Source organism: Nerophis ophidion, linkage group LG10 (genome assembly GCF_033978795.1).
Source record: "Nerophis ophidion isolate RoL-2023_Sa linkage group LG10, RoL_Noph_v1.0, whole genome shotgun sequence".
In the NCBI taxonomy this organism is placed as follows: Eukaryota; Metazoa; Chordata; class Actinopteri; order Syngnathiformes; family Syngnathidae; genus Nerophis; species Nerophis ophidion.
Window position 1 is genome coordinate 17,563,977 of NC_084620.1, and position 25,081 is coordinate 17,589,057.

A 25,081-nucleotide genomic window follows, 5' to 3' on the forward strand; every position below is an offset into this window, starting at 1 on the left:
GTCCCAGGCCAGAGCCCCTCTAGTGTGTACTTTTGTTTATTTAGTTTGACTTGCAATGAACTTCTACCAAGGACGCATTCAAGAAGGATACCACTGTAAACTCAACTGAATTCATCAACCGAGGAGGCAAAACTAAGAGTTGGATGTCATTTAATCTCAATGGGATAAATCCCAGATGAATCAGTCTTGCCAAATCTAGATCTTGAGGCAAGATTTTGTCGTATTTCTTTGCCCATAACACAGTCTCGTCCAGGGTATCCGTTCATTCAAAGGACGTAAAGGGTTGTCCAGTGCGGTATAGTCTATGTAGAAGTAAGGGCAGGGTGCCAAGGTAACCAGTCTCCCCAAATCAAGGCCTTACTGCATTTTTTATAAAGAATTCCAATATTAACTGCTGTCTAGTTAAGGATTTCTGGGTTCGAGAAAGTAAGGTTTTGAACACAATTAAATTCCGAGAATTGTCTCTGGGAATTGGAATCCATTCATCCATTCATTTTTTACCGCTTCCATATATTACAATTGTCAGTGAGGTGTTACAAACTAGGAATTGTTTTCAGTGCAATGGCGCTGCATGAAACATAAGATAATCAAAATAAAAATTGAATTATCAATAAAAAAAAGATGAATAAGATAATACTTGTAACACTTTTGCCCATGACACCTCAAATAACAGTGTATTTGTTAATGTTGGTTCTCTGTTTACTACTCCTATTATAGTTCCTGACAAACCTCGACTAATGGTCAGTACCACCAACATGGGCACGGCTCTCCTCCAGTGGCATCCCCCAGCTGTCACCCACGGACCCCTGCAAGGTTACCGTCTCCGTTTTGGGCGTAAAGATTTAGAACCCCTGACTGTCATCGAGTTCCCCGAGCGGGATAACCACTACACCACCAGAGAGATCCACAAGGGTGCCTCATACACTTTTCGTCTTTCTGCGCGCAACAAGGTGGGCTTTGGTGAAGAAACGGTAAAGGAGGTGTCGACAAACGAGGATGTGCCGAGTGGTTACCCCCAATGGATCGCCGCGGACGGCGCCACCACTTCCACCATCCAGGTCAGCTGGCAACCTCTTCTCCTGGCGGAGCGCAATGGCCAGATAGTGAAGTACGCTCTGCAGTATAAAGACATCAACAGCCCACGAAGTCCCTCAGAACTCTTCATCACTGCTCCAGAATCAACTGTGGTCTTGGATGGCCTCAAGGCAGATACCACTTATGATATTAAAATGTGTGCCTTCACCAGCAAAGGTTCTGGTCCCTATAGCCCAAGTGTCCAAATTAGGACACAGCCTTTGGATCAAGGTATGACAAGTCCCCTCATCTTACTTAATATGTCCTCGATGCTGCTAAAAGCTGGTTTAAAGGGCAACATGTAGTCTTTTTTTTATCTTTACTCTAACTCACATGGAAAAAGTACACACTTTTGTTTTTGTCTTGAGTTAAAAGTCAGCCTTTACATTTAAATGTGGGTGTTAAGGTAAGAGGACAAGTCTTAAAAGTCTGGTTTTGGAAGTGTTCTCACGTAAGTACTCGTATGGTTGTACAAAAGAGCATGTCTAAATCAAACACCACCCCCTTTCTTTTAGCAGTGTTTGCAAAAAATTTCCATGTGAGAGCTGCCATGAAGACATCCGTGCTGCTGACTTGGGAAATCCCGGACACCTACAACGCGGGTCAGCCATTCACGGTGAGTGCTAATTGTAGGCCATCTTTCATGCAAATATAAACACAACCCCCACGGTTAAAGGCACTCCTGCTGGAGGTGCTGTAACTAAATGTATTCCGTTCCAGGTTTTCAATTTCTTTCTAAGGGACCGTTGGAAATTTTAGAGGTTCCACTGAAGCAAAAACCACATAAAACAAGTAAATGATGCACGTTACTTCCCTGCAGATCCTGTACGATAACGGCCAAAGTGTGGAAGTAGACGGCAAGCTGGCACAAAAGCTGATCACGGGGCTACAACCGGAAACACAGTACTCTTTTCTATTGACCAACCGCGGGAACAGCGCTGGTGGCCTGCAGCACCGTGTGTCTACCATGACAGCGCCGGACATCCTCCGCACTAAACCCTACCTGATAGGCAAAACCAACTTAGACGGCATGGTGACCGTGGAGTTGCCCTCTGTGCAGACGTCAGAGAAAGTGCGGTAAGTGGGAATTTTGATGACACTTCAATGCATCATTGCTAACTGTTTTCACTTTCTTAGGAAGCTAGTTTTGAGAAAACCCAGTAGTGAAGTGAACTTTAGTGACTCAAAGCGCTTTATATACAGTAATGAAACCTATTATCTAAGTTACATTTAAACCAGTGTGGGTGGCCCTGGGAGCAGGTGGGTAAAATGTCTCGCCCAAGGTCACAACGTCAGTGACTAGGATGGTGGAAGTGGGGATCGAACCTGGAACCCTCAAGTTGTTGGCACGGCCGCTCTACCAACCGAGACACGCCGCCCCAAGTGGTGACTCTGGTTAACACAGATGTCTCTGTGCTAACCAGAGTCACTACTTGGATTATAATTCAGGACCTTTTATCCCAATATTTTACCAACTATTTCACCACCATACTAAAAACATCTTTTGTACAAAAAAAATTGTTGAATTGTGGTGAGATCAATATTGATGACAATTTATCATGACAAATAACAATACATCACAGTGAGGGATTATATTTTGTCACTAACTACTAGATCATTTGCTATATTTTTTGTCAGGTATACCTAGTTTTATACATAAAAAGCCGTCATACCTGTAGCAAAAAATCCAGCATTTATACCCCTATGCTTTTTACACAAACACTAACAACCCTCTCATTGGCCTAGTGGTTAAAGTGTCCACCCTGAGATCGGTAGGTTGGGAGTTCAAACCCCGGCCGGGTCAAACCAAAGACTATAAAGAAATGGGACCCATTGCCTCCCTGCTTGGCACTCAGCATCAAGGGTTGGAATTTGGGGTTAAATCACCTGCCCACTGCTCCCCTCACTTCCCAGGGGGTGATCAAGGGAATGGGTCAAATGCAGAGGACACATTTCCCCACATCCAGTGTGTGACAATCATTGGTACTTTAACGTTAACTTTACCTCAACAAAATATTAGCAAAACCGTGGCCATATAAACGACTTTGCCTCGAGAATGTAAACATCACGATTTCTCCAAAAGTAGAGCTTTTTCTCGGCAGGGATTCCGCAAAAAAAAGCCACAACAGCAGATCCAACATGTATCCAACTGGGCCATTTATACAAACAAACAACACAATGTATTAGCAACACTGGCAATCATAAGAGAGTTGTTTGGGGTTTTAAATGTCACAATTGCTCATGTAGTATATGCAAGGGATCTGATACTACATTCAATGAAAACAAAACATGTGCCTTCTATGGAAACTCAAACTGTTTAATTGCAACATTACACAGTTGAATCACTTGTTTATTTTTCAACAAGTTTTTAGTTATTTGTATATATTTTTTTCCAAATAGTTTAAGAAAGACCACTAAAAATGAGCAATATTTTCCACTGTTATACAATTTAATAAATCAGAAACTGATGACATAGTGCTGTATTTTACTCCTTTATTTTCTTTTTTCAACCAAAAATGGTTTGCTCTGATTAGAGGGTACTTTAATTAAAAAAATGTTTACAAGGGGTACATTACTGAAAAAAGGTTGAGAACCACTGCTCTAAATGCCGTAGATGTTATTGTCACATATGCATGCACATTATATGGCAGTATTGTCCTGTTTAAGAGTGTCACAACATTGCTGTTTACGGCAGACAAACTGCTTTACAGTAGACGAAAACGTGACAGCTGTTGTTGTGTGTTGTTACCGCGCTGGGAGTAATGTTAATGAAACTGCCTAACAATAAACCCACATAAGAAACCAATAACTCGCCCTCGATCATTCTACAGTTATAACGTCATTAGTCTGGCACTCTGTTTATATTGTGGGAAAGCGGACGTGAAAACAGGCTGTCGACACGTCACTCAGGTCCGCATGGAGCTGGAGGGGGTGTGGCCTCCAGCTCCGCCTGAATTTCGGGAGATTTTCGGGAGAAAGTTTGTCCCGGGAGGTTTTCGGGAGAGGCGCTGAATTTCGGGAGTCTCCCGGAAAATCCAGGAGGGTTGCCAAGTATGGCTATACAAGTACAACCATATACCATTTTTTACCATTTTAATGTCATTTTCATTTGTTTTTTGCAGAATATAATCTGTGTTTTCGCTTATTTTTTGACCGATTTGTCCTCTTTTGTGTATTTTCCCAGGGCATATTACATTGTGGTGGTGCCGCTGAAAAAGCAGCAGCGAACTGGCAAGTTCTTCAAACCCTGGGACAATCCGGACGAGATGAATTTAGAAGAGGTATGAAACACGCAGAGGGGTTCATGAGTGCAGTAGGTGCCGCTGATTGACGCAAATGCGTTAAAGTAGTGTTCGTATGCAAATCAAGTAGCAGATTGAGTGTGCCGGAAAGTCATAGCCGTCATCTCCCACCCCCTCCTCTTATTCTTCCTGTGGTGATTACCTGAAGAGTGTCCATCACTGTGTTCGTATCATGGAAAATTCTACACACATAAAGATGAACATTCGTCAAAACATGCACCCCTATTATGTTGCATTTGCTTTTAGTTTTCTAAATAGCACAGGACATGGTGGCACTGTAATGAACCCCAAAGTTTGACCCCAGTCGGATTGATTTAAACTTTTTCACATAGCCAAACAAAACACTCTCGGAATGTTTTGCCAAATCCCCCCAAAATTTGGTACACACATTTAGGGAAATGGTGAGCACATTTCTGTCAAATCCGAGCAAGATTGGTGGAGAACATGGTTTGCATTAAGAAAAAAATTTTGCAGGGCCACCTCCTGGGCTTAACAACAATTTTTTAATAATAATAAAACAGTGAGGATATTTGTATTACAAGTATTCTAGCCTGTCTTCCAATGCATTTTGATCTACACCCAAATATTATTTACAATTATGCCCCATGGGTTATGTGTTTCTAACTTCTCTACCACTGCACACAAAAAGGGGTAAAAGCTGTCAAAATTAGCACCTCGACTATGTTGCCTGCGATATTTTTTTTCTAACAAATGACTTGATGGTGCTCTTATAGTTACTTGTAATTTTTCACTCAGCAATCAATAACTTTAGAATGGTTGCAAATTGTCTACCAAATGTAGTAAATACCTTGAAATAACTAATGAGCACATGTCTGTAAAATCTGAGCAAGATTAGTTGTCTGCCATCAATTTTTATTTGTATTTTCAGGGCCCACATTTTAGAATTTAGTTTTTACACTATAGGAATATATCATCAACCCAAGAAGGCCGCTTCCTCCATCTGGCATTGGCTTTTACAGCTTGTGCCTTCAGGCCCTTCCCGGCCCGTGTCAGGAGCCTTGACCGATCTCACACACAAACCCCCCACCTCCGAAAAAAAAAGTTGTGGGGCTGTCAGAATTTATTTGTTTGTCAATACTGGCACTCACCTTTTCACAACTTTTCCCAAGGGCAACTAGATTTGGCCCTGTTTGACAGCGGGGATGATTGAAGACATTATCGGGCAACACCAACAGCCCTGCAGCCAAAACAGAGCACACGCGCACACACACACACGCAAACACACACACATAGGCATGTGCGGGCCGATGTGAGTGACGGGGCGAAGCATTGTGCACACACGCATGCATGATGGCGTGCACATGAGAGCGCAGATGCGAAGTCAGATGCTCAACAGCTAGACGGGCATGATTTGCATAATGATGATCCGCAACGCCGCAGACTTTATAGAAGACAGAGGGTGATGCATTGTTGTACTATTATGTTAGATGTTAGTGTTATTACTATAATGCCTCCTTAAATTACATAAACCACAATTACAACTATCTATGTCTAATTGACTGTCTCCATCCATTTTCTACCGCGTGTCCCTCTTGGGCGTGTGCCTTACAATTAGAAAATACTGGGTTCGATTCCCAGGCTTGGGGACTTTCTGTGTGGAGTTTGCATGTTCTCCCCGTGACTGCGTGAGTTTCCTCCGGGTACTCCGGCTTCCTCCCGCCTCCAAAAACATGCACCTGGGGATAGGTTGATTGGCAACACTAATTTGGTCCTTGTGTATGAATGTTGGCTGTTTATCTCTGTTGGCCGTGCAATGAAATGGCGACTTGTCCAGGGTGTATCCTGCTTTCCGGCCGAATGCAGCTTGGATACTGTATATATATTTGTATAAAAATGTATGTATGCATGTATGTATATGTATACTGTATATGTATAGCGCCCCCCGCGACCCCAAAAGGGAATAAGCGGTAGAAAATGGATGGATGGATGGATATATATATATATATATATATATATATATATATATATATATATTTAGGGCTGTCAAAAGTAACAAGTTAACTCGTGTCTTATCACAAAAAATGATTGCATTAATCATATACACACTCAGAGTAGTCATGCAATTTATTTTGACCGTACAGGCTTTTTTACCTTAACCACTATACGGTCAGAGATCTGATAAATTCATGCGTGAGTTCAAAAATGAGTCAGGAGACTCTGACTGGTGTGCTCGCTGGCAAATCTCACTCCAAAAATACACCCTGACTGGACTTAAGATAAAACTGTTCCCAGGTTTTGTGCAAATGAAGTAAAACGTTTAAAAACCACCCGGGATGATATTCTGACAATAAAATTGCATATGTGTACAAACATTGCGGTCTTTCCTCTCTTGTGATTAATCATGGTTAATCCAAATTAAAACATATGATTATATGATTAATGTGGTTTAAAATATATATATATGTGTATATATATATATATATATATATATATATATATATATATATATATATATATATATATATGTATATATATATATATATGTATATATATATATATATATATATATATATATTTATATATAAATATATATACATATATATATATATAAATATTTATATATATATACATATATATATATATATATATATATATATTTCTATATAAATATACATACATATATATATAAATATTTATATATATATATATATATATATATATATATATATACATATATATATATATATATAATGGACAAGAGGGTAGCCTCCCTCCGCCTTCGGGTGGGGGGACGGGTCCTGACTGTTGTTTGTGCTTATGGGCCAAACGGCAGCTCAGAGTACCCACCCTTTTTGTATTCACTCGAGGGAGTACTCGAGAGTGTTCCCCCGGGTGATTCCCTCGTTTTACTGGGGGACGTCAACGCTCATGTTGGCAACGACAGTGAAACCTGGAGAGGCGTGATTGGGAAGAATGGCTGCCCGGATCTGAACCCGAGTGGTGCTTTGTTATTGGACTTTTGTGCTCGTCACAGATTGTCCATATCAAATACCATGTTCAAACATAAGGGTGTTCATGTGCTCACTTGGCACCAGGACACTCTAGGCCGCAGTTCCATGATTGACTTTGTAGTTGTGTCATCGGATTTGCGGTCTCATGTTTTGGACACTCGGGTGAAGAGAGGGGCGGAGCTTTCTACCGATCTCCACCTGGTGGTGAGTTAGTTGCGATGGTGGGGGAAGATGCCGGACAGACCTGGTAGGCCCAAAGGCATTGTCAGGGTCTGCTGGGAACGTCTGGCAGAGTCTCCTGTCAGAGAGAGTTTCAATTCCCACCTCCGGAAGAACTTTGAACATGTCACGAGGGAGCCGCTGGACATTGAGTCCGAGTGGACGATGTTCCGTACCTCTATTGTCGAGGCAGACGATTGGAGCTGTGGCCGCAAGGTGGTTGGTGCCTGTCGTGGCGGTAATCCTAGTACTCGTTGGTGGACACCAGCGGTGAGGGATGCCGTCAAGCTGAAGAAAGAGTCCTATCGGGCTCTTTTGGCTAATAGGACTCCAGAGGCAGCAGACAGGTACCGACAGGCCAAGCGGTGTGCGGCTTCAGCGGTCGCGGAGGCAAAAACTCGGACATAGGAGGAGTTCGGGGAAGCCATGGAAAACGACTTCCGGACAGCTTCGAAGCGATTCTGGACCACCATCCGCCGCCTCAGGAAAGGGAAGCAGTGCAGTGTCAACACCGTGTATGGTGGAGATGGTGTTCTGCTGACCTCGACTGCGGATGTTGTGGATCGGTGGAGGGAATACTTCGAAGACCTCCTCAATCCTACCAGCACATCTTCCTATGAGGAAGCAGTGCCTGGGGACTCTGTGGTGGGGTCTCCTATTTCTGGGGCTGGAGAGGCCCCGCAGGTGGATCAGATCCCCCCGGAGTTCTTTAAGGCTCTGGATGCTGTGGGGCTGTCTTGGTTGACAGGACTCTGCAACATCGCATGGACATCGGGGGCGGTACCTCTGGATTGGCAGACCGGGATGGTGGTTCCTCTCTTTAAGAAGGAGAACCGGAGGGTGTTTTCCAACTATCGTGGGATCACACTCCTCAGCCTTCCCGGTAAGGTCTATTCAGGTGTACTGGAGAGGAGGCTACGCCGGATAGTCGGACCTCGGATTTAGGAGGAACAGTATGGTTTTCGTCCTGGTTGTGGAACTGTGGACCAGCTCTATACTCTCGGCAGGGTCCTTGAGGGTGCATGGGAGTTTGCCCAACCATTCTACATGTGCTTTGTAGACTTGGAGAAGGCATTCGACCGTGTACCCCGGGAAGTCCTGTGGGAGTGCTCAGGGAGTATGGGGTAACGGAATGTCTTATTGTGGCGGTCCGCTCCCTGTACGATCAGTGTCAGAGCTTGGTCCGCATTGCCGGCAGTAAGTCAGACCTGTTTCTAGTGAGGTTTGGACTGCGCCAAGGCTGCCCTTTGTCACCGATTCTGTTCATAACTTTTATGGACAGACTTTCTAGTCGCAGTCAGGGCGTTGAGGGTATCTGGTTTGGTGGCTGCAGGATTAGATCTCTGTTATTTGCAGATGATGTGGTCCAGATAGCTTCATCTGGCCAAGATCTTCAACTCTCACTGGATTGGTTCGCAGCCGAGTGTGAAGCGACTGGGATGAGAATCAGCACCTCCAAGTCCGAGTCCATGATTCTCGCCCGGAAAAGGGTGGAGTGCCATCTCCGGGTTGGGGAGGAGATCTTGCCCCAAGTGGAGGAGTTCAAGTACCTCAGAGTCTTGTTCACGAGTGAGGGAAGAGTGGATCGTGAGATCGACAGGCGGATCGGTGAGGCGTCTTCAGTAATGCGGATGCTGTATCGATCCAGTGTGGTGAAGAAGGAGATGATTCGGAAAGCAAAGCTCTCAATTTACCAGTCGATCTACGTTCCCATCCTCACCTATGGTCATGAGCTTTGGATCATGACCAAATGGACAAGATCAGGGGTACAAGCGGCCAAAATGAGTTTCCTCCGCCCTGTGGCGGGGCTCTCCCTTAGAGATGGGGTGAGAAGCTCTGTCATCCGGGAGGAGCTCAAAGTAAAACCCCTGCTCCTCCACATCGAGAGGAGCCAGATGAGGTAGTTCGGGCAACTGGTCAGGATGCCACCCGAACGCCTACCTAGGGAGGTATTTCGGGCACGTCCGACCGGTAGGAGGCCACGGGGAAGACTCAGGACACGTTAAGAAGACTATCTCTCCTGGCTGGCCTGGGAACGCCTCGGGATCCCCCAGGAAGAGCTGGACGAAGTGGCTGGGGAGAGGGAAAGTGGGCATCACTGCTTAGGCTGCTGCCCCCGCGACCCAACCTCGAATGAGCGGAAGAAGATGGATGGATGGAAAATATATATATATATATAAATATTGTTTTATTGATTATTTTTAAGATTTATTTTGCCTTATAATTAAGGATAGACATTTTTTATATTTGTTGTTCATAGAGGTATTTATTGTAGGTTTTTTGCAATTGCAGAAATTAAATTACATGTCAGGCTATATAAAGAAGTGCACACCATATTTATTGTATTTATATTTGTTTTACACAATACATAAATTGCACAAACCAGCTACAAGGTCATTTTCATCTGTTGTCTCCGAGTGGAGCTACGTAATTGTTTTATTTATTTTGTCACTTTTGAAGTTGATAACTGCAAAATTTTGCAAAACTATAAATAAATTGTATCTCATAATGTTTGCTTTCCTTCTGCTATCAGCACAAAAACGGCAAAAAAAATCTTGACAGCCAGATATGGTTTGTTTTGACTTTCATGTGTTTGCTGCAGCGTGTTCACCATCTTATCATCCCACTCCCACATTTTGTAGCTGCTGCAGGAGATAAACCGCACCAGCCGAGGCCTTCGTCTCCGCAGGCAGGCTGAGCCCAAAGCGTACGTCGCCGCCTACTTCTCAGACCTGCCCAAAGAGTTCACGTTGGGCGACGGCAAGTTCTATGGAGACTTTGAGAACAAGCGGCTGCAAAGTGGACAGGAGTACATCTTCTTTGTACTCGCCGCTCTGGACATGTCCGAGAATGTGAGTTCGAGTTCTTAGTGTTTCTCATATTTGATAAAGAGTCATTTGCAGAATCATCCCAATCAGCTTTATGGTTGTAGCGCTTTATGAAATCTACTTAGCGACAATTGACCAGACAAAATAACTTTATTGAACATGATTGCTTTATTTTTGCTTTCATAAATTTCCAAATAATGCAGGGATATGTATAGCCTATATATTTAATTAAATGTAATTAGAATTTTTTATTTCATTTAACAATAATTACAGTTTTAATTTTTAATTTTTTTATGAACAAGTTGGATAAATAATACCTTGTACAACACCTGGTTATTGACGGTGCTCTGCATTTTGCCAAACTGACAATGTGAATGCAATTATGCACCCAAAAGTTTAGAGTAAGTGCCATCAAGACACAGTAGGGTTGTGTCTTGAGTGCATAATTGTTCACACAGTATGAGGATATTGCACTCAAAACGGGCAAAATGGAATTGTGGAAGGACTATCAAACAAAAAGTGAAGGCATAATCGCCAACTAATTTGAAGCAGGGGGAACACGCGAGTGAGAAGAAGTATCAACATATTTGTATTTACTGTACCAATTAACAAGGGAGGTGGGGTAATGCTGGCATATAAATTGTCTGATCCAAATGTTGGTGGTAAGCTCTACAGCAGTGGTTCTAAAACTTGATCACCAAAGTACCACCTCAGAAAACATTTGGCTTTTATAGTACCACCATAATGACCAACATTAAAATACAATAGTGTAGTAGGTCTAAGTATTCATTAAAAACGAGGCAGATTTTTTATTTAACAAGTATATTTAATATTTTTGGCTACTGTAACATTACACACAGTTTGAACGGTAACACCATATTTGAATATTTTATTAAGTTGTTTTTGTTTTTATTTGGCGATGGAGCTTGCGTACCACTAGTGGTTTGCGTACCACAATTTGAGAATCACTTCTCTATAGAATGGTTGCAATTCACCATTAAAAGGGAGAGGAGAAGAAAAACCTGGCAATTAATTTGACAATTGTTTAGCGCAAAAGTTTCAAATAAGTGTAGTGTGTCCACTTATTGAAGTGTACTCACCGACGTCTCTCATTTGACACACTTCCTGTGTAGAAATGTGCAAGTTGAGACATAACAATCTCCCCCCCAAAAGGTATGCTGCTGTGTTAATTTGAGCCTCCTATTTTTTTAAGACCATTTGAAAAACTTCAAGAATTCAACCTTTGGCCGCCTTGAGGCCAAGACGCCCGTAAGACCGTAGCTGATTACAAGCCTACCGCCATAACGGGGTGTCTCTTTAATTATGTCTGCCTTATCTGCACCGCTGCAGTGTGTGTGTATGTGGGTGAACGAAAGAGCGGCGTGATTAAACATCAAGAAGAGCTGGAGGGTCTTCTTATATGCTCACCTTGAATGCAGGTAAAATGATAATGACGCTCGCTTTGAATGTAAATCTACAATTTGATCACTTAAGAGGGAATTTTTCTTCCCCGAAGGACTTTTTTTTTAATCTGCTGCAGGAATATGAAATAGCTCAATCAAGAAGACTGGAGATAATTATGATTGGTCATGTTTGGAAAATGTGCACAGGAATAGTCTTGCTGATTCTGTCTTAAAGAGAGGATCTTTGATTCGCAGCAGGTCTTTTAAAAAGGGCAAACTGAGTGCTCCTGTCATTTACCGGAAGATAATCTTTGACTAGCGGTTTTGCAGTAGGTGCTTAACGGCAAATTCCCTCGGGGGTTAATAAAGTATGTCTTATTCTGATTCTGATATATACAGTGGGGCAAAAAAGTATTTAGTCAGCCACCGATTGTGCAAGTTCTCCCACTTAAAATGATGACAGAGGTCTGTAATTTTCATCATAGGTACACTTCAACTGTGAGAGACAGAATGTGAAAAAAAATCCAGGAATTCACGTTGTAGGAATTTTAAATTTATTTGTAAATTATGGTGGAAAATAAGTATTTGGTCAACCATTCAAAGCTTTCACTGATGGAAGGAGGTTTTGGCTACAAAATCTCACGATGCATGGCCCTATTCATTCTTTCCTGAACACGGATCAATCGTCCTGTCCCCTTAGCAGAAAAACAGCCCCAAAGCATGATGTTTCCACCCCCTTGCTTCACAGTAGGTATGGTGTTCTTGGGATGCAACTCAGTATTCTTCCTCCAAACACGACGAGTTGAGTTTATACCAAAATGGATACATGGATGATACAGCAGAGGATTTGGAGAATGTCGTGGTCAGATGAAACCAAAATACAACTATATATATATATATATATATATATATATATATATATATATATATATATATATATATATATATATATATATATATATATATGTATGTGTATGTGTGTATATGTATATATATATATACACTGTATACTGTATGTGTATATATATTTGATATATTCATATTGTTTTTATTATAAACATTGTATTAATGTGAATTTTTGGAAATATTATACCCTCCCCCTGGTTCAGGTCATGTACGCCACCAGCCCGTATTCTGACCCCGTGGTTTCGGCCGATATCGACCCCCAGCCGATCATCGACGAGGAGGAGGGTCTCATATGGGTGGTTGGCCCCGTCCTAGCCGTGGTCTTCATCATCTGCATCGTCATCGCCATCCTGCTGTACAAAAGGTGAGTCTCTTTGCTATAATACTCTTTTTTTTTTTTAATGGCTCTTTTTCCTCCCCCGAGCGATAGCCAGACTAGGTGCTGTCACGGCGCATCAGTCAAGTGTAGGAGTGAAGCGTCTCACTATCTTGCTGCATGTCACTGCATGGCTGTGATGCCTTGGAGATGCTGCAGGGAGCTGGCGAGCATCCATACACTTTTTTTTCCTTTCTTTCTTACAACTCACATCCAGATGCACTACAAATACTCTATCAGCAAGGCAGTGGTAGTTGCAGGAAAAGACAGCAATTAGCCCCTTTATGAAGCTAAACGACTTGAGGCACGTCACGACTTGTAACGTGTGTCAATGTTTCTCTCCTTGCTAACCAATGGAGCAGCAAACCAGACAGGTAGGAGGGCCCCTAATAAGTCAAAACAATGACTTATGCAAGTATTTTTAAACTGTTATTTTGTGTGAAAATAACATCAAAAAAATGTTTTTAAAAAATGTTGGTAACGGTTTATTCTTTGCAGGAAAAGGGCTGAATCCGAAGCGAGAAAAGGCAGCCTGCCCAACAGCAAGGAGATGCCCCTGCATCACCCCACCGACCCCGTAGAACTACGCCGCCTCAACTTCCAAACACCCGGTGAGTACCAGTCAAGCCTGGGTTTATCAAAAAAAGATGAACAACGTCAAGGATGCTCAATTGGCAGCGGCACACCAGATCCGGACCCTGTGAATGACATCAGACCAGCCCGAACAAACATTTTTGCAGCAGATTCCTTTTACCAGCACAGCAACCTTGTCTTATAGAACACGGGTGTTGAACTTAATTGACAGGCCGACAAAATTCCAAGCAAACTTTAGATCACAGGCCGTACATGATTAATTGAAACTTCCTGTCCCACCAGTCAGCCTGTGTGGGCGTTGTGCAGGGAAAGAAAACAACAACATAAAAAAATCCCAAATACATCATGTTGTTTCCTGGATGCAGTGTACAGTAAGTTTGCACTGATTTTAAAGATGCAGAGCTGTTATGATCTAGTAGTATGTGGTCGCTCTCTCTGGCTTGGACAAAATGTGCATGACTACAGCTGAATGGGTTTTTATGTGGACAAATATGTTTTAAGCTCCACTTTAACACCGGTGTGGAGTAAATGCGCATTGATGAAGATATTTGCGTTTGTGTTGACTTTCGATTGCATTTATTTAATATTTAGAAAGCATTAAAACATCTATCTGTCATCATGTCTTTCCTAATGATTGTGGACGATAGGCAAAATTCCAAAAAAAGTGCAGTTCACCTATAACAGACACAGTTTAATAGATCAGCTATCAAGTTTGCATGTTTTAGTACACATTCATCTTTAGTAAATCAGGCCTAAAGTGTTCATTTGTGAGTTGTATCAGCAGTTTAGCTGAAGAAAGCCTGAGTTCTCCCATCCATCCATCTTCTTCCGCTTATCCGAGGTCGGGTCGCGGGAGCAGCAGCCCAAGCAGGGAAGCCAAGACTTCCCTCTCCCCAGCCACTTCGTCCAGCTCCTCCCGGGGGATCTCGAGGCGTTCCCAGGCCAGCCGGGAGACATAGTCTTCCCAACGTGTCCTGGGTCTTCTCTGTGGCCTCCTACGGGTCGGACGTGCCCGAAACACCTCCCTAGGGAGGCGTTCGGGTGGCATCCTGACTAAATGCCCGAATCACCTCATCTGGCTGCTCTCAATGTGGAGGAGCAGCGGCTTTACTTTGAGCTCCTCTCGGATGACAGAGCTTGAGTTCCTTTTTGCTGAAATTTGCAGTGCGGACCGAATACATGTTGACTTTCAAATGGTCGGGAAGGTTGACAGCAAGCGTTTTTGCATTCCGTCGTTAAAAGCGTAGATATTGTCGTGTTGAATATTTTTCACTCCATTTTGTTCATGTTTAATGGACTTTTTGACTTTATTTTTTTAATGATTATTTATGATTTGGCAAGTTTTGATACCAACTTGAAGACTGGAAGGAGTCAGAGGAGAGGTGCAGATACTGTGTCCTCCCGCCCGGAGAAGTCATGACAGTTTGGTGGCAGCTGTCATCCACATCTGGACTGACATGGTAGTCAAAGAGGCATCATTGTACACGCAGTATGTCTTTGAGCTGGAACTTTCACTTATAGAGACCAATTTACGGCAATTTTGAAGCTGTGATCTTGCATGATGATCGCTGAACATATTTTGGGGCAGAGCCACTAATGCCCCATCTTCCAGGTCAGCTGAAAGGATGATGAATTATCCCTCCAGGCTTATTTGTGATGCATACTGCAGGAAGCTCTGAGGCAACCATCTCAAGCCATTTGATTTTTTTTCAGCCTTTCAGGACCTTCTATTCTGTTTGCCCTCATTCATTCAACGTTCTCATCTTAAAGGACGCTCAAGCGACAAGATTGAAAGTGGCACTTTCATTGTCGCCCCTCTGGTGGAAATTGATTTTAAGTAGGGCACCGCGATATAAACACCCCTTTCAACGACAGATGATGGGAAAATGAGGCCCCCTGCCTTCCATTAGCTAATGCCCACTTGTGGGCGGAAATTAAGCTGCTGAGCGCGCTCTCTATGTCGCAAGTTCCTTATTGCAATAATAGCGCGTTAGCATCTCCTCCAAAAGGAACGTTATGTTTTTGACTAATGTCACCTCCGCCTTGTCGGAGTCACTCAAAGCTGGAACTTTTTGCAGTCTGTTTGTGTCCTGTTGACTTAGCCTAGCAAATAGTCTAGCACAATGTTACTAATAATTAACCCCATTTAGCAAACATGCACATTCTCTTTCTTCAGCCATGTTTCCACCAAGCAGTGCTGCGCTAATCTTTTCCTGACATAATATGCTGTTTTGACCGGAATATGAGATTACGCTCTGTTTTTGAGAAAAATAATTTTATTACACCAAATCTAAGAAAAAAAATCCTTGACACAATTATTCGATTCGTAAGATAAATCCATCCATTTTTGATCCTGAATATAAGACAATACTGTATAAAGAGCCCTCTTTTAGGCCGTTTAATGGAAAACAAATTTAAACGCAAGCTGAAACACTAAAAAAAAACATTACCCAGTTGACCAAAGATAAAATTAGCTTCAACATAAGCTGATAAGACAAATCTCTTTTTAAGTCTGTTTTATGGAAAACAAATATTTTAAACTCAAGTTGAAAGACAAAAACAAACTTGTCCTTGTTTACCGAAAATAGGATGAGTCTGAATATAGACCCGCTCGACATCCATTGCTTTCGGTCTCCTAGAGGGGGGGGGTCCCTCTCCAAGGTTTCTCATAGTCAGCATTGTCACTGGCGTCCCACTGGATGCGAATTCTCCCTGCCCACTGGGTGTGAGTTTTCCTTGCCCTTTTGTGGGTTCTTCCGAGGATGTCGTAGTCATAATGGTTTGTACAGTCCTTTGAGACATTGGTGATTTAGGGCCATATAAATAAACATTGATTGATTGATATAAGACGATAAGACAAACCTTCTTATAAAGGCGTTTTATGTAAAATATTTAAAACTTAAGCTAAAAGACAAAATAAATTACCTCGTTAACCAAAAATAAGAAAGAGACTAAATTTAACACGATAAGACAAACCTTATTTTTAAGGACGTTTTATTGAAAAACATTTTTGACTTTAGAGACAATAAAAACATTACCCATTTGACCAAAAATAAGTTGTGCCTATAAATAAAACCCTATTGTAAGGTTGTTTTACAGAAAAACATTTTAACCTCAAGTTGAAAGACAAAAAAAAACAAGATGTGGAATTTCAAATTTAAGACAGACTCTTTTTGTCAGGGCCCATTTTTTGTCAAAGTGGCTTTTAACTTTAAAATTATAATAATAATAATAATGGATTAGATTTATATCGCGCTTTTCTATTGTTTTATACTCAAAGCGCTCACAGAGAAGTGGGAACCCATCATTCATTCACACCTGGTGGTGGTAAGCTACATCTGTAGCCACAGCTGCCCTGGGGTAGACTGACGGAAGCGTGGCTGCCAGTTTGCGCCTACGGCCCCTCCGTCCACCACCAATCATTCATTCATCATTCATTCACCGGTGTGAGCGGCACCGGGGGCAAAGGGTGAAGTGTCCTGCCCAAGGACACAACAGCAGCGACTTTGATGTCCATAGGTGGGAAGCGAACCTGCAACCCTCAGGTTTCTGGCAATATAATATGACAATTACTCTACTTGCACGAGTACAAGTTGACATTGAAAAAAAGACTTACACCCAGTTTTGGAAAATATTTTAGGCTAGGTTAAAGACAAAAAAAAGTTACCTTATTGGAACCGTTTGGGAAAACAATTGGAAGACTAAAAAAGACAAATTACCTTTTTTGAGAGCCATTTTGGTGAAAATGTGCACAACAAAAACAAAACAAAATTATGATATATCCCAGAATATAAAACAACACTTATTTTTAAAGGCTCTTGTATACTGTATGTGTGACAGGAAGAAAATGTCTACAAAATCTTATGAAATAAACGTATTGTCGTAATCCCGGGTCAATACAGTATTCAACATGTTTTTTTGTTTTTTTGTGCTGTGTAAATGGATCCAAATTTAGCATTATCTGGTTCAAACATGGCTGTTCACATTTCACCTTTTTTTGTATGTCATATTAAAAACATTTTCTGACGTTGCATCAGGCCACTACGACACGCCTGTTTTACTTAATGAACATTTCCTCCACAGGTTCGCGTGCGTGCGGTCACCCAAGTAGCCTCCATTTGTCAAGTTAGTTGGCCTCAATTATCCATTTGCCATAATGACAACACATTAGCTTTCCTTTTGCATCCAACACTCAGGGTGTAACGGTACTCCAACATGTCAAGTCGCTATTTACTGTATCTCGGTTTTACGGTCGCGGTTTGGTTCAATTGAGTATAATAAGGGAGCCAAATGCTAAATATACAACTATTTTGCAATTTTGTGAACAACTGTTTGTCCAAAAAACAAAAACATTAATAATATATGAATTTTCAATTTTAATTTTTGTGTGAAGTATATCTTTGCAGCAATGCAACGGAAAAAGATTGAACAGTGTGAATTAATATTATTTTTTTTATCAACTACAGTTCTGTATTGCCTGAAGTGCAGTATTAATTGTTTCAGTTCGTTGCCTTTGACCCAAGAACGACAAAAAACAAAAACAAAAACATTTTCCCACAACTTCAGCAAATCTCGTGAAACTTTGTTCCCACTTTAAGTTTTGTCATTACTGGTGACAGGGAAAGAAACAAATATAATCATAACCATAGAACAGGTGGCGTGGCTCGGTTGGTTGAGCGGCCGTGTCAGCAACTTGATGGTTCCAGGTTCGATCCTCGCTTCCGCCATCCGAGTCACTGCCATTGTGTCCTGAAGGCAAGATACTTTACCCACCTGCTCCCAGTGACACCCACACTGCTTTAAATGTAATTTCGATAATGGGTTTCACTAAGTAAAGTGCTTTGAGTCACTAGAGAAAAGCGCTATATAAATATAATTCACTTCACAAGAAACAGAAACATTTACATTCAATTCAAATTCATCCAAAACACTCAGAAATAAAAAATTCCCACAAATGATAATTGTCTTAAATTGAAAAAAAATGTATTGTTTATTTCATCACAATTCAAAAACATACAATTTATGACAAACGTTTATTTTAATTAGTTATTTAAGGAAATGCACTAATGCAATTAAAAAAAAAAAAAAATTGTCTTGTTACCCATTTCAACTGAAAAATAGCCCTTCTAGTCTTATTCCCTTGTATTTGTCGTTTACGTATTTCACAGAGAAAGTCAACTGTTCCCAAGCAGGAGACTTTAAAGGACCAAAGGGGATTTTCAAACTCTGTTTTCTCCTTGGCGTTATTGCTAGCTATGACTCCCGCTCCACGTGACATGTGACTCTGGGCAGTAATACTTCCTGTGCCTCACTTAATGTGTACCGTGTGGTAGGCCTTGGTACGCCTCTGTACCATACCAAATGTTCTATACCAGGGGTCACCAACGCGGTGCCCGCGGGCACCAGGTAGCCCGTAAGGACCAGATGAGTAGTCCGCTGGTCTGTTCTAAAAATAGCTCAAACAGCAGCACTTATGACATTTTTAATTCTAAGAGAGACAAAACTCAAATAGAAGTTGAAAATCCAAGAAAATATTTTAATGAGTTGGTCTTCACTTGTTTAAATAAATTCATTTATTTTTTTACTGTGCTTCTTATAACTTTCAGAAAGACTATTTTAGAGAAAAAATACAACCTTATAAATGATTTTAGGATTTTTAAACACATAGACCTTTTTACATTTAAATTCCTTCCTCTTCTTTCCTGACAATTTAAATCAATGTTCAAGTATTTTTTTATTGTAAAGAATAATAAATATATTTTAATTTAATTCTTCATTGTAGCTTCTGTTTTTTCGACAAAGAATATTTGTGAAATATTTCTTCAAACTTCTGATTAAAATTCCCAAAAAATATTCTGGCAAATCTAGAAAATCTGTAGAGTCAAATTTAAATCTTATTTCAAAGTCCTTTGAATTTCTTTTAAAAATTTTGTTCTGGAAAATCTAGAAGAAATAATGATTTGTCTTTGTTATAAATATAGCTTGGTCCAATTTGTTATATATTATAACAAAGTGCAGATTGGATTTTAACCTATTTAAAACATGTCATCAAAATTCTAAAATTAATGTTAATCAGGAAAAATTACTAATGATGTTCCATAAATACTGTTTTTAATTTTTTTCAAAAAGATTCGAATTAGCTAGTTTTTCTCTTCATTTTTGTCGGTGGAATTTTGAATTTTAAAGAGTCAAATTGAAGATAAACTATGTTTCAAAATTTTATTTTCATATTTTTCGTGTTTTCTCCTCTTTTAAACCGTTCAATTAAGTGTTTTTTTCATCATTTATTCTCTACAAAAAAACTTCCGTAAAAGGAAAAATGTACGACGGAATGACAGACAGAAATACCCATTTTTTATATATATATATATATATATATAAGGATTTATTTATAAAAGGTCAATTGAGCAAATTGGCTATTTCTGGCAATTTATTTAAGTGGGTATCAAACTGGTAGTTCTTCGCATTAATCAGTACCCAAGAAGTAGCTCTTGGTTTCAAAAAGGTTGGTGACCCCTATTCTATACAATATTCTCAAATTTTTCTCACCAAGTACCACCTCATTAAAAAAAAAATATTATGACCAACATTACACTGCTCCCCTCACCTTCCAGGGGGTGATCAAGGGGATGGGTCAAATGCAGAGGACAAATTTCACCACACCTAGTATGTGTGTGACAATCATTGGTACTTTAACTTTAAAATACAGTAGTGTGGTAGGTTTAAGTGTTCATTACTAACAAGGTGGATAAACAATATTTTTGGCCACTGTAACATTACATATAGTTTAAACAATTACACTGTTCGAATACAGAAACATTAAAAACTGTACTTTATTCAAGTGATTATTTGGCGTATCACTAGGAAAAGCCTGCGTACCATAAGTGGTACATGTACCACAGTTTGAGAGCCACTGTTCAATACAAAAAAATGTGACTATGAAATACCGTGAAGTACCGTTACACCCCTATCCTACATTCCCTTCTTCTTTTCCCAACCTAGTTGACCTACTGTATATTCCTTCAACCACTTGGAATAATAAAAAGGCATAAAACATCAACTTTAAGTCCCAACGTGGAACTATCTTCTTAACCATCCTCCCTCCATGCTAACCCGGCTTTGGCCTCCATATTGTCCTAATAATTCAAGCATGGCATATACAAACTAGCCTAACAAGATCAAAACATCTGCTTATCTGCTTGTTATTGGGTTATGCTTCTATATTATATGAAATGAATTCAAGTCCCAAAAGGAAAAACACAAACTGCATCCCCAGATGACTGACCTGCATTTCCATGTGACTGACAGGTATGGCGAGCCACCCCCCAATTCCCGTCATGGACCTGGCGGATCATCTGGAACACTTGAAAGCCAACGACAACCTCAAGTTCTCCCAGGAGTACGAGGTGAGTGCAGAGAGGCTTTTATTGTCTTTGTTTGGTGATGTTTTGCGATCTTAATGAAAAAACTACAAATGTAAAATATTGAGCTGAATACACCTGAAGCCACCTCTCTTTTTCAAAACACGTTTTTGAAAAATACTTTTATTGAAGATACAAAGACAAAACGTAGCACATTAATCCAAACATAGGATGATCCCTCGTTTGAAGGGGAACTACACTTTTTCATCATTCACAATCTATATGTAAGACAACAACAAATATATATATTTTTTTTCTGCATTCTAAATCCTAAATAGACGCTAGCAATGGTCACCTAACAATGAAGCCTATAGGAGTCTTATCTATTCCACCTATATAGTGCATCCAAAAGCCTCTATCTTTGTTTTATATACATGATGTAGTTATATATGTAATATAGTATCCTGGCACATTTGATATAACATGTAATATTTACATTTTGCTCATTTTAAGCATACGGCGGCATAGTGATTGATGTGTCTCAACATTTGCTCTTCCCTGCAACGACAAAAAACCTTTTAATCATGACAGACTTTATGAGAGCAATCGGCGACTACTTTGGCACAAATGATGATCCAGAACTGTATATTTTTTAACCTGAGTATAAGGAGAATGAACTAAAAGTTTTAGAAGCTGTGTGCTAAACAGCTTACGCTTTAGTGAAACACTAAGCATCATGCAGCAGTTTCGCTAAGTGCTGAACAAGAAAGGCAAACTACGACCATAATATAACAATCACTTACTGTACGATGTCTGCTCTCACCAGCATGCTGACTGACGGATATTCATATCTTTCCGCTTAGTTGAAGATTTAATTACAGGTTTTAAAAGAAAACATGCCACAAAAAAGCGTTGGTTCGCTAAAAATAAATGTGTCTACTTTAAAGCTTATAATAACATTATCAGTAATAATAATAACTTAATATTCAGGCCACATGATGGAAATTAAATATTGTTGGCCGTTTTTTGGATGTTTTTTTAGAGGGCTTTATGAAAGGAATAGAGTACTCCTATGAGCTGCAGTGTTAGCCACCTTGTACTTGCCGTATTTAATGACTTACAATGCATTAAAAAAAAATATATATAGATATACATCCATACATCCATTTTCTACCGCTTATTCCCTTTGGGGTCTCGGGGGGCGCTGGCGCCTATCTCAGCTACACTCGGGCGGAAGGCGGCGTACACCCTGGACAAATCGCCACCTCATCACAGGGCCAACACAGATAGACAGACAACATTCACACTCACATTCACACACTAGGGCCAATTTAGTGTTGCCAATCAACCTATCCCCAGGTGCATGTCTTTGGAAGTGGGAGGAGGCCGGAGTACCCAGAGGAAACCCACGCATTCACGGGGAGAACATGCAAACTCCACACAGAAAGATCCCTAGCCCGGGATTGAACCCAGGACTACTCAGGACCTTCGTATTGTGAGGCAGACGCACTAACCCCTCTGCCACTGTGAAGCCCATATATATATATATATATATATATATATATATATATATATATATATATATATATATATATATATATATATGATTAAAAAAAAATACAGTTTCCTTTTCATACCCATTTTTGAGAAAACATATTCCTTTAAACTAAATCAAAAACAGACAAAAGGTTTATATTTACCAGAATATACGATGGTATTTTTACCTTATAAAAGACGAGTTATATTCGGGGTCTCGAGATGAATACATCCAAACCAAGACGTGGCAACAAACAAACTAGTATCAGCTTTTCTTTAGTTGTTTCACTGTATATCGTGGTCAATAGAGTAATTAATTTATTGGAATCATTTTCCAAAAAAGTGAAACAAGTAAAACTAACAAGAAAGATGGAGAAAAGAGAAAAAAAATACAATGAGCTCAGGGGTACCTAATGTTGTGTCCATTGAGTTATGTCTTCATTAAAAAAGCACAATAGAGTATTTTCCCCGAAGTGGTAAAAGATGCCCCGTTTTCCTTTTAGTGATGTCGTATTTCATACTTCATTTATCTGCAATGAGAGACTTGCTGGAAGACGTCAGGCTCGAGTCCCCAAGAGTGGAATTGCAGACTAGTCGTATAGATGAAATGAGGTTTTTGTTTCTGCAGTTGCTGCACACGGCAAGCATAACCCGTTGCCCTTACACAGTGGCCATTATTGCCCTTTTTTAACAGGTTACAGCCAGGAAATGCACACTGTCAATCTATATGAAAAACAAATTTGGGAAAAAAATAAAAGACATACGGTATGCCTTCTTTTTCAAGACCTGTGTTATGGGGATAGTCTTAGTTTATTTCGAACATGCACACAGTTTCAATGTAGTACATCACATATTTACAATTTTATCATACGACATGTCCGAAAAAGAGGATTGTTAATTTTGACAGCAGTTTTTAACTTACCAGGCTGTTGACATATTGGTTTTAGTCATATTTTAGTAATCTAAATTGATTGTTTTAGTCTAGTTTTAGTCGACTAAAATTACAGTAAATTCAGTGGACTGAAATATGAAGTATAAAGGATAACGCATCTGTGAAGTTGTCTCCAACCCCTTTTATGAAGGTTACTGGAAAGCATTTCAAAAACTAAATTCACAAGACCTGCCCTCCAGGAATATATCAGTAAGTACATTTCACGCTAACCTTACTGTGTGATATTATTTGAACAGAAATTAAGCATTTTTCCAAATGTGTGAATAATATACGACTAAAAAAGTCAGATGAAAAAACAAACTAGTCCTATTACATATTTTGTATACAGTAACTTCGTTGAGTGTGCAAAATTGGCGTATTGGCCACCGTCCCGTTTAAATACAGCAACTAGTGTTATAAATCTAGAACATGCATATATCCTTCATACCTATCTTTCTTTTTGTGTTAGCTTGGAAAATGACAAATCCATCCATCCATTTTATACCACTTGTCCCTGTCGGGGTTGCGGTGGGTGCTAGAGACTATCCCAGCTACATAACGGACAAAATTGCTGTATTGACCCAAATATTAATCAAATCAAATCCACCTTATTTATAAAGCACATTTAAAATTTACCACAGGGGTAGCCAAAGTGCTGTACAATGGACAGGTTAAAAGATAATACGAAGATCGAGCAAACAACACAACACAAACAGAACATGATTAAAAAAAATAAAGAATAAAACATAAAAACAGGTTCACAGCAGATGTGTAATGGGGCGCCATTGCAGGATGGATATCACTTAGTGTTAAAAGCCAAGGAATAAAAGTGTGTTTTTAAGAGAGATTTAAAAACAGGAAGAGAGGAGGCTTGTCTAACACTCAGAGGTAGGTTGTTCCAGAGCTTGGGAGCAGCAGCAGCAAAATATTAGACAACTGAGAATGTAAGGTAACCAGACCTGTTTTTGGAAATCTACTTTCGTTTAAAGACAGCAAAAGGTCAGAATAGCTGCAGTGACGAACATAAGATGAACCCTTGTTTTCAAAACCCATTTGTGGAAAAGTATTTTCTTCAAGACAAAATCAAAGACAAAGTTACAGTATTTACTTCAATATGAGATCCTGAAAATAAGCTGACCCTTTCAAAATAAATCTAAAACAACAGAGACAAAAATGACTGTATTAACCTGAGTATAAGACGACTGTGTATATAAGACGATTCCCCCTTTTTCGAGACCCATTTTTGTAAAAATGTTTTTGTTAAGACAAATCAGCAACAAAAATAGAGTAGATGATCACTCCTTTTAGAGACCTAAACGTGCACTTTTTACAACCACAATCTCACAAATATCTTTCTTCCCTATCAACAGTCCATCGACCCCGGACAGCAGTTCACCTGGGAACATTCCAACCTGGAGGTCAACAAGCCAAAGAATAGATACGCCAACGTCATCGCCTACGACCACTCGCGAGTCTTGCTCTCTGCAATTGACGGTACATTCTTCCCCTCCCCTCCCCTCCAACTTGCTTTTTAACAGCATGACCACGCTGTACTTTTTTCTTGTGGCGCCAACATGTC

General features: G+C 40.2%; 1 protein-coding gene across 41 annotated transcripts in view; it reads left to right on the forward strand.

The window, feature by feature from the left end:
• The window catches only part of LOC133560307 (receptor-type tyrosine-protein phosphatase delta), a 687,524-nt gene that overhangs the window by 628,694 nt on the left and 33,749 nt on the right, over nucleotides 1-25,081 (forward strand). For 14 of the 41 annotated variants that reach the window (XM_061912688.1, XM_061912687.1, XM_061912708.1 and 11 more), the window contains 11 exons: nucleotides 718-1,305; nucleotides 1,590-1,690; nucleotides 1,895-2,151; nucleotides 4,259-4,355; nucleotides 10,210-10,419; nucleotides 12,908-13,068; nucleotides 13,443-13,454; nucleotides 13,579-13,691; nucleotides 17,758-17,799; nucleotides 20,983-21,080; nucleotides 24,873-24,996. In XM_061912688.1, coding sequence (XP_061768672.1) covers nucleotides 718-1,305; nucleotides 1,590-1,690; nucleotides 1,895-2,151; nucleotides 4,259-4,355; nucleotides 10,210-10,419; nucleotides 12,908-13,068; nucleotides 13,443-13,454; nucleotides 13,579-13,691; nucleotides 17,758-17,799; nucleotides 20,983-21,080; nucleotides 24,873-24,996 — 1,803 coding nt within the window. The remainder of the gene's footprint in view (nucleotides 1-717; nucleotides 1,306-1,589; nucleotides 1,691-1,894; nucleotides 2,152-4,258; nucleotides 4,356-10,209; nucleotides 10,420-12,907; nucleotides 13,069-13,442; nucleotides 13,455-13,578; nucleotides 13,692-17,757; nucleotides 17,800-20,982; nucleotides 21,081-24,872; nucleotides 24,997-25,081) is intronic. The other 27 variants (XM_061912691.1, XM_061912722.1, XM_061912696.1 and 24 more) reach the window with 10 other exon arrangements.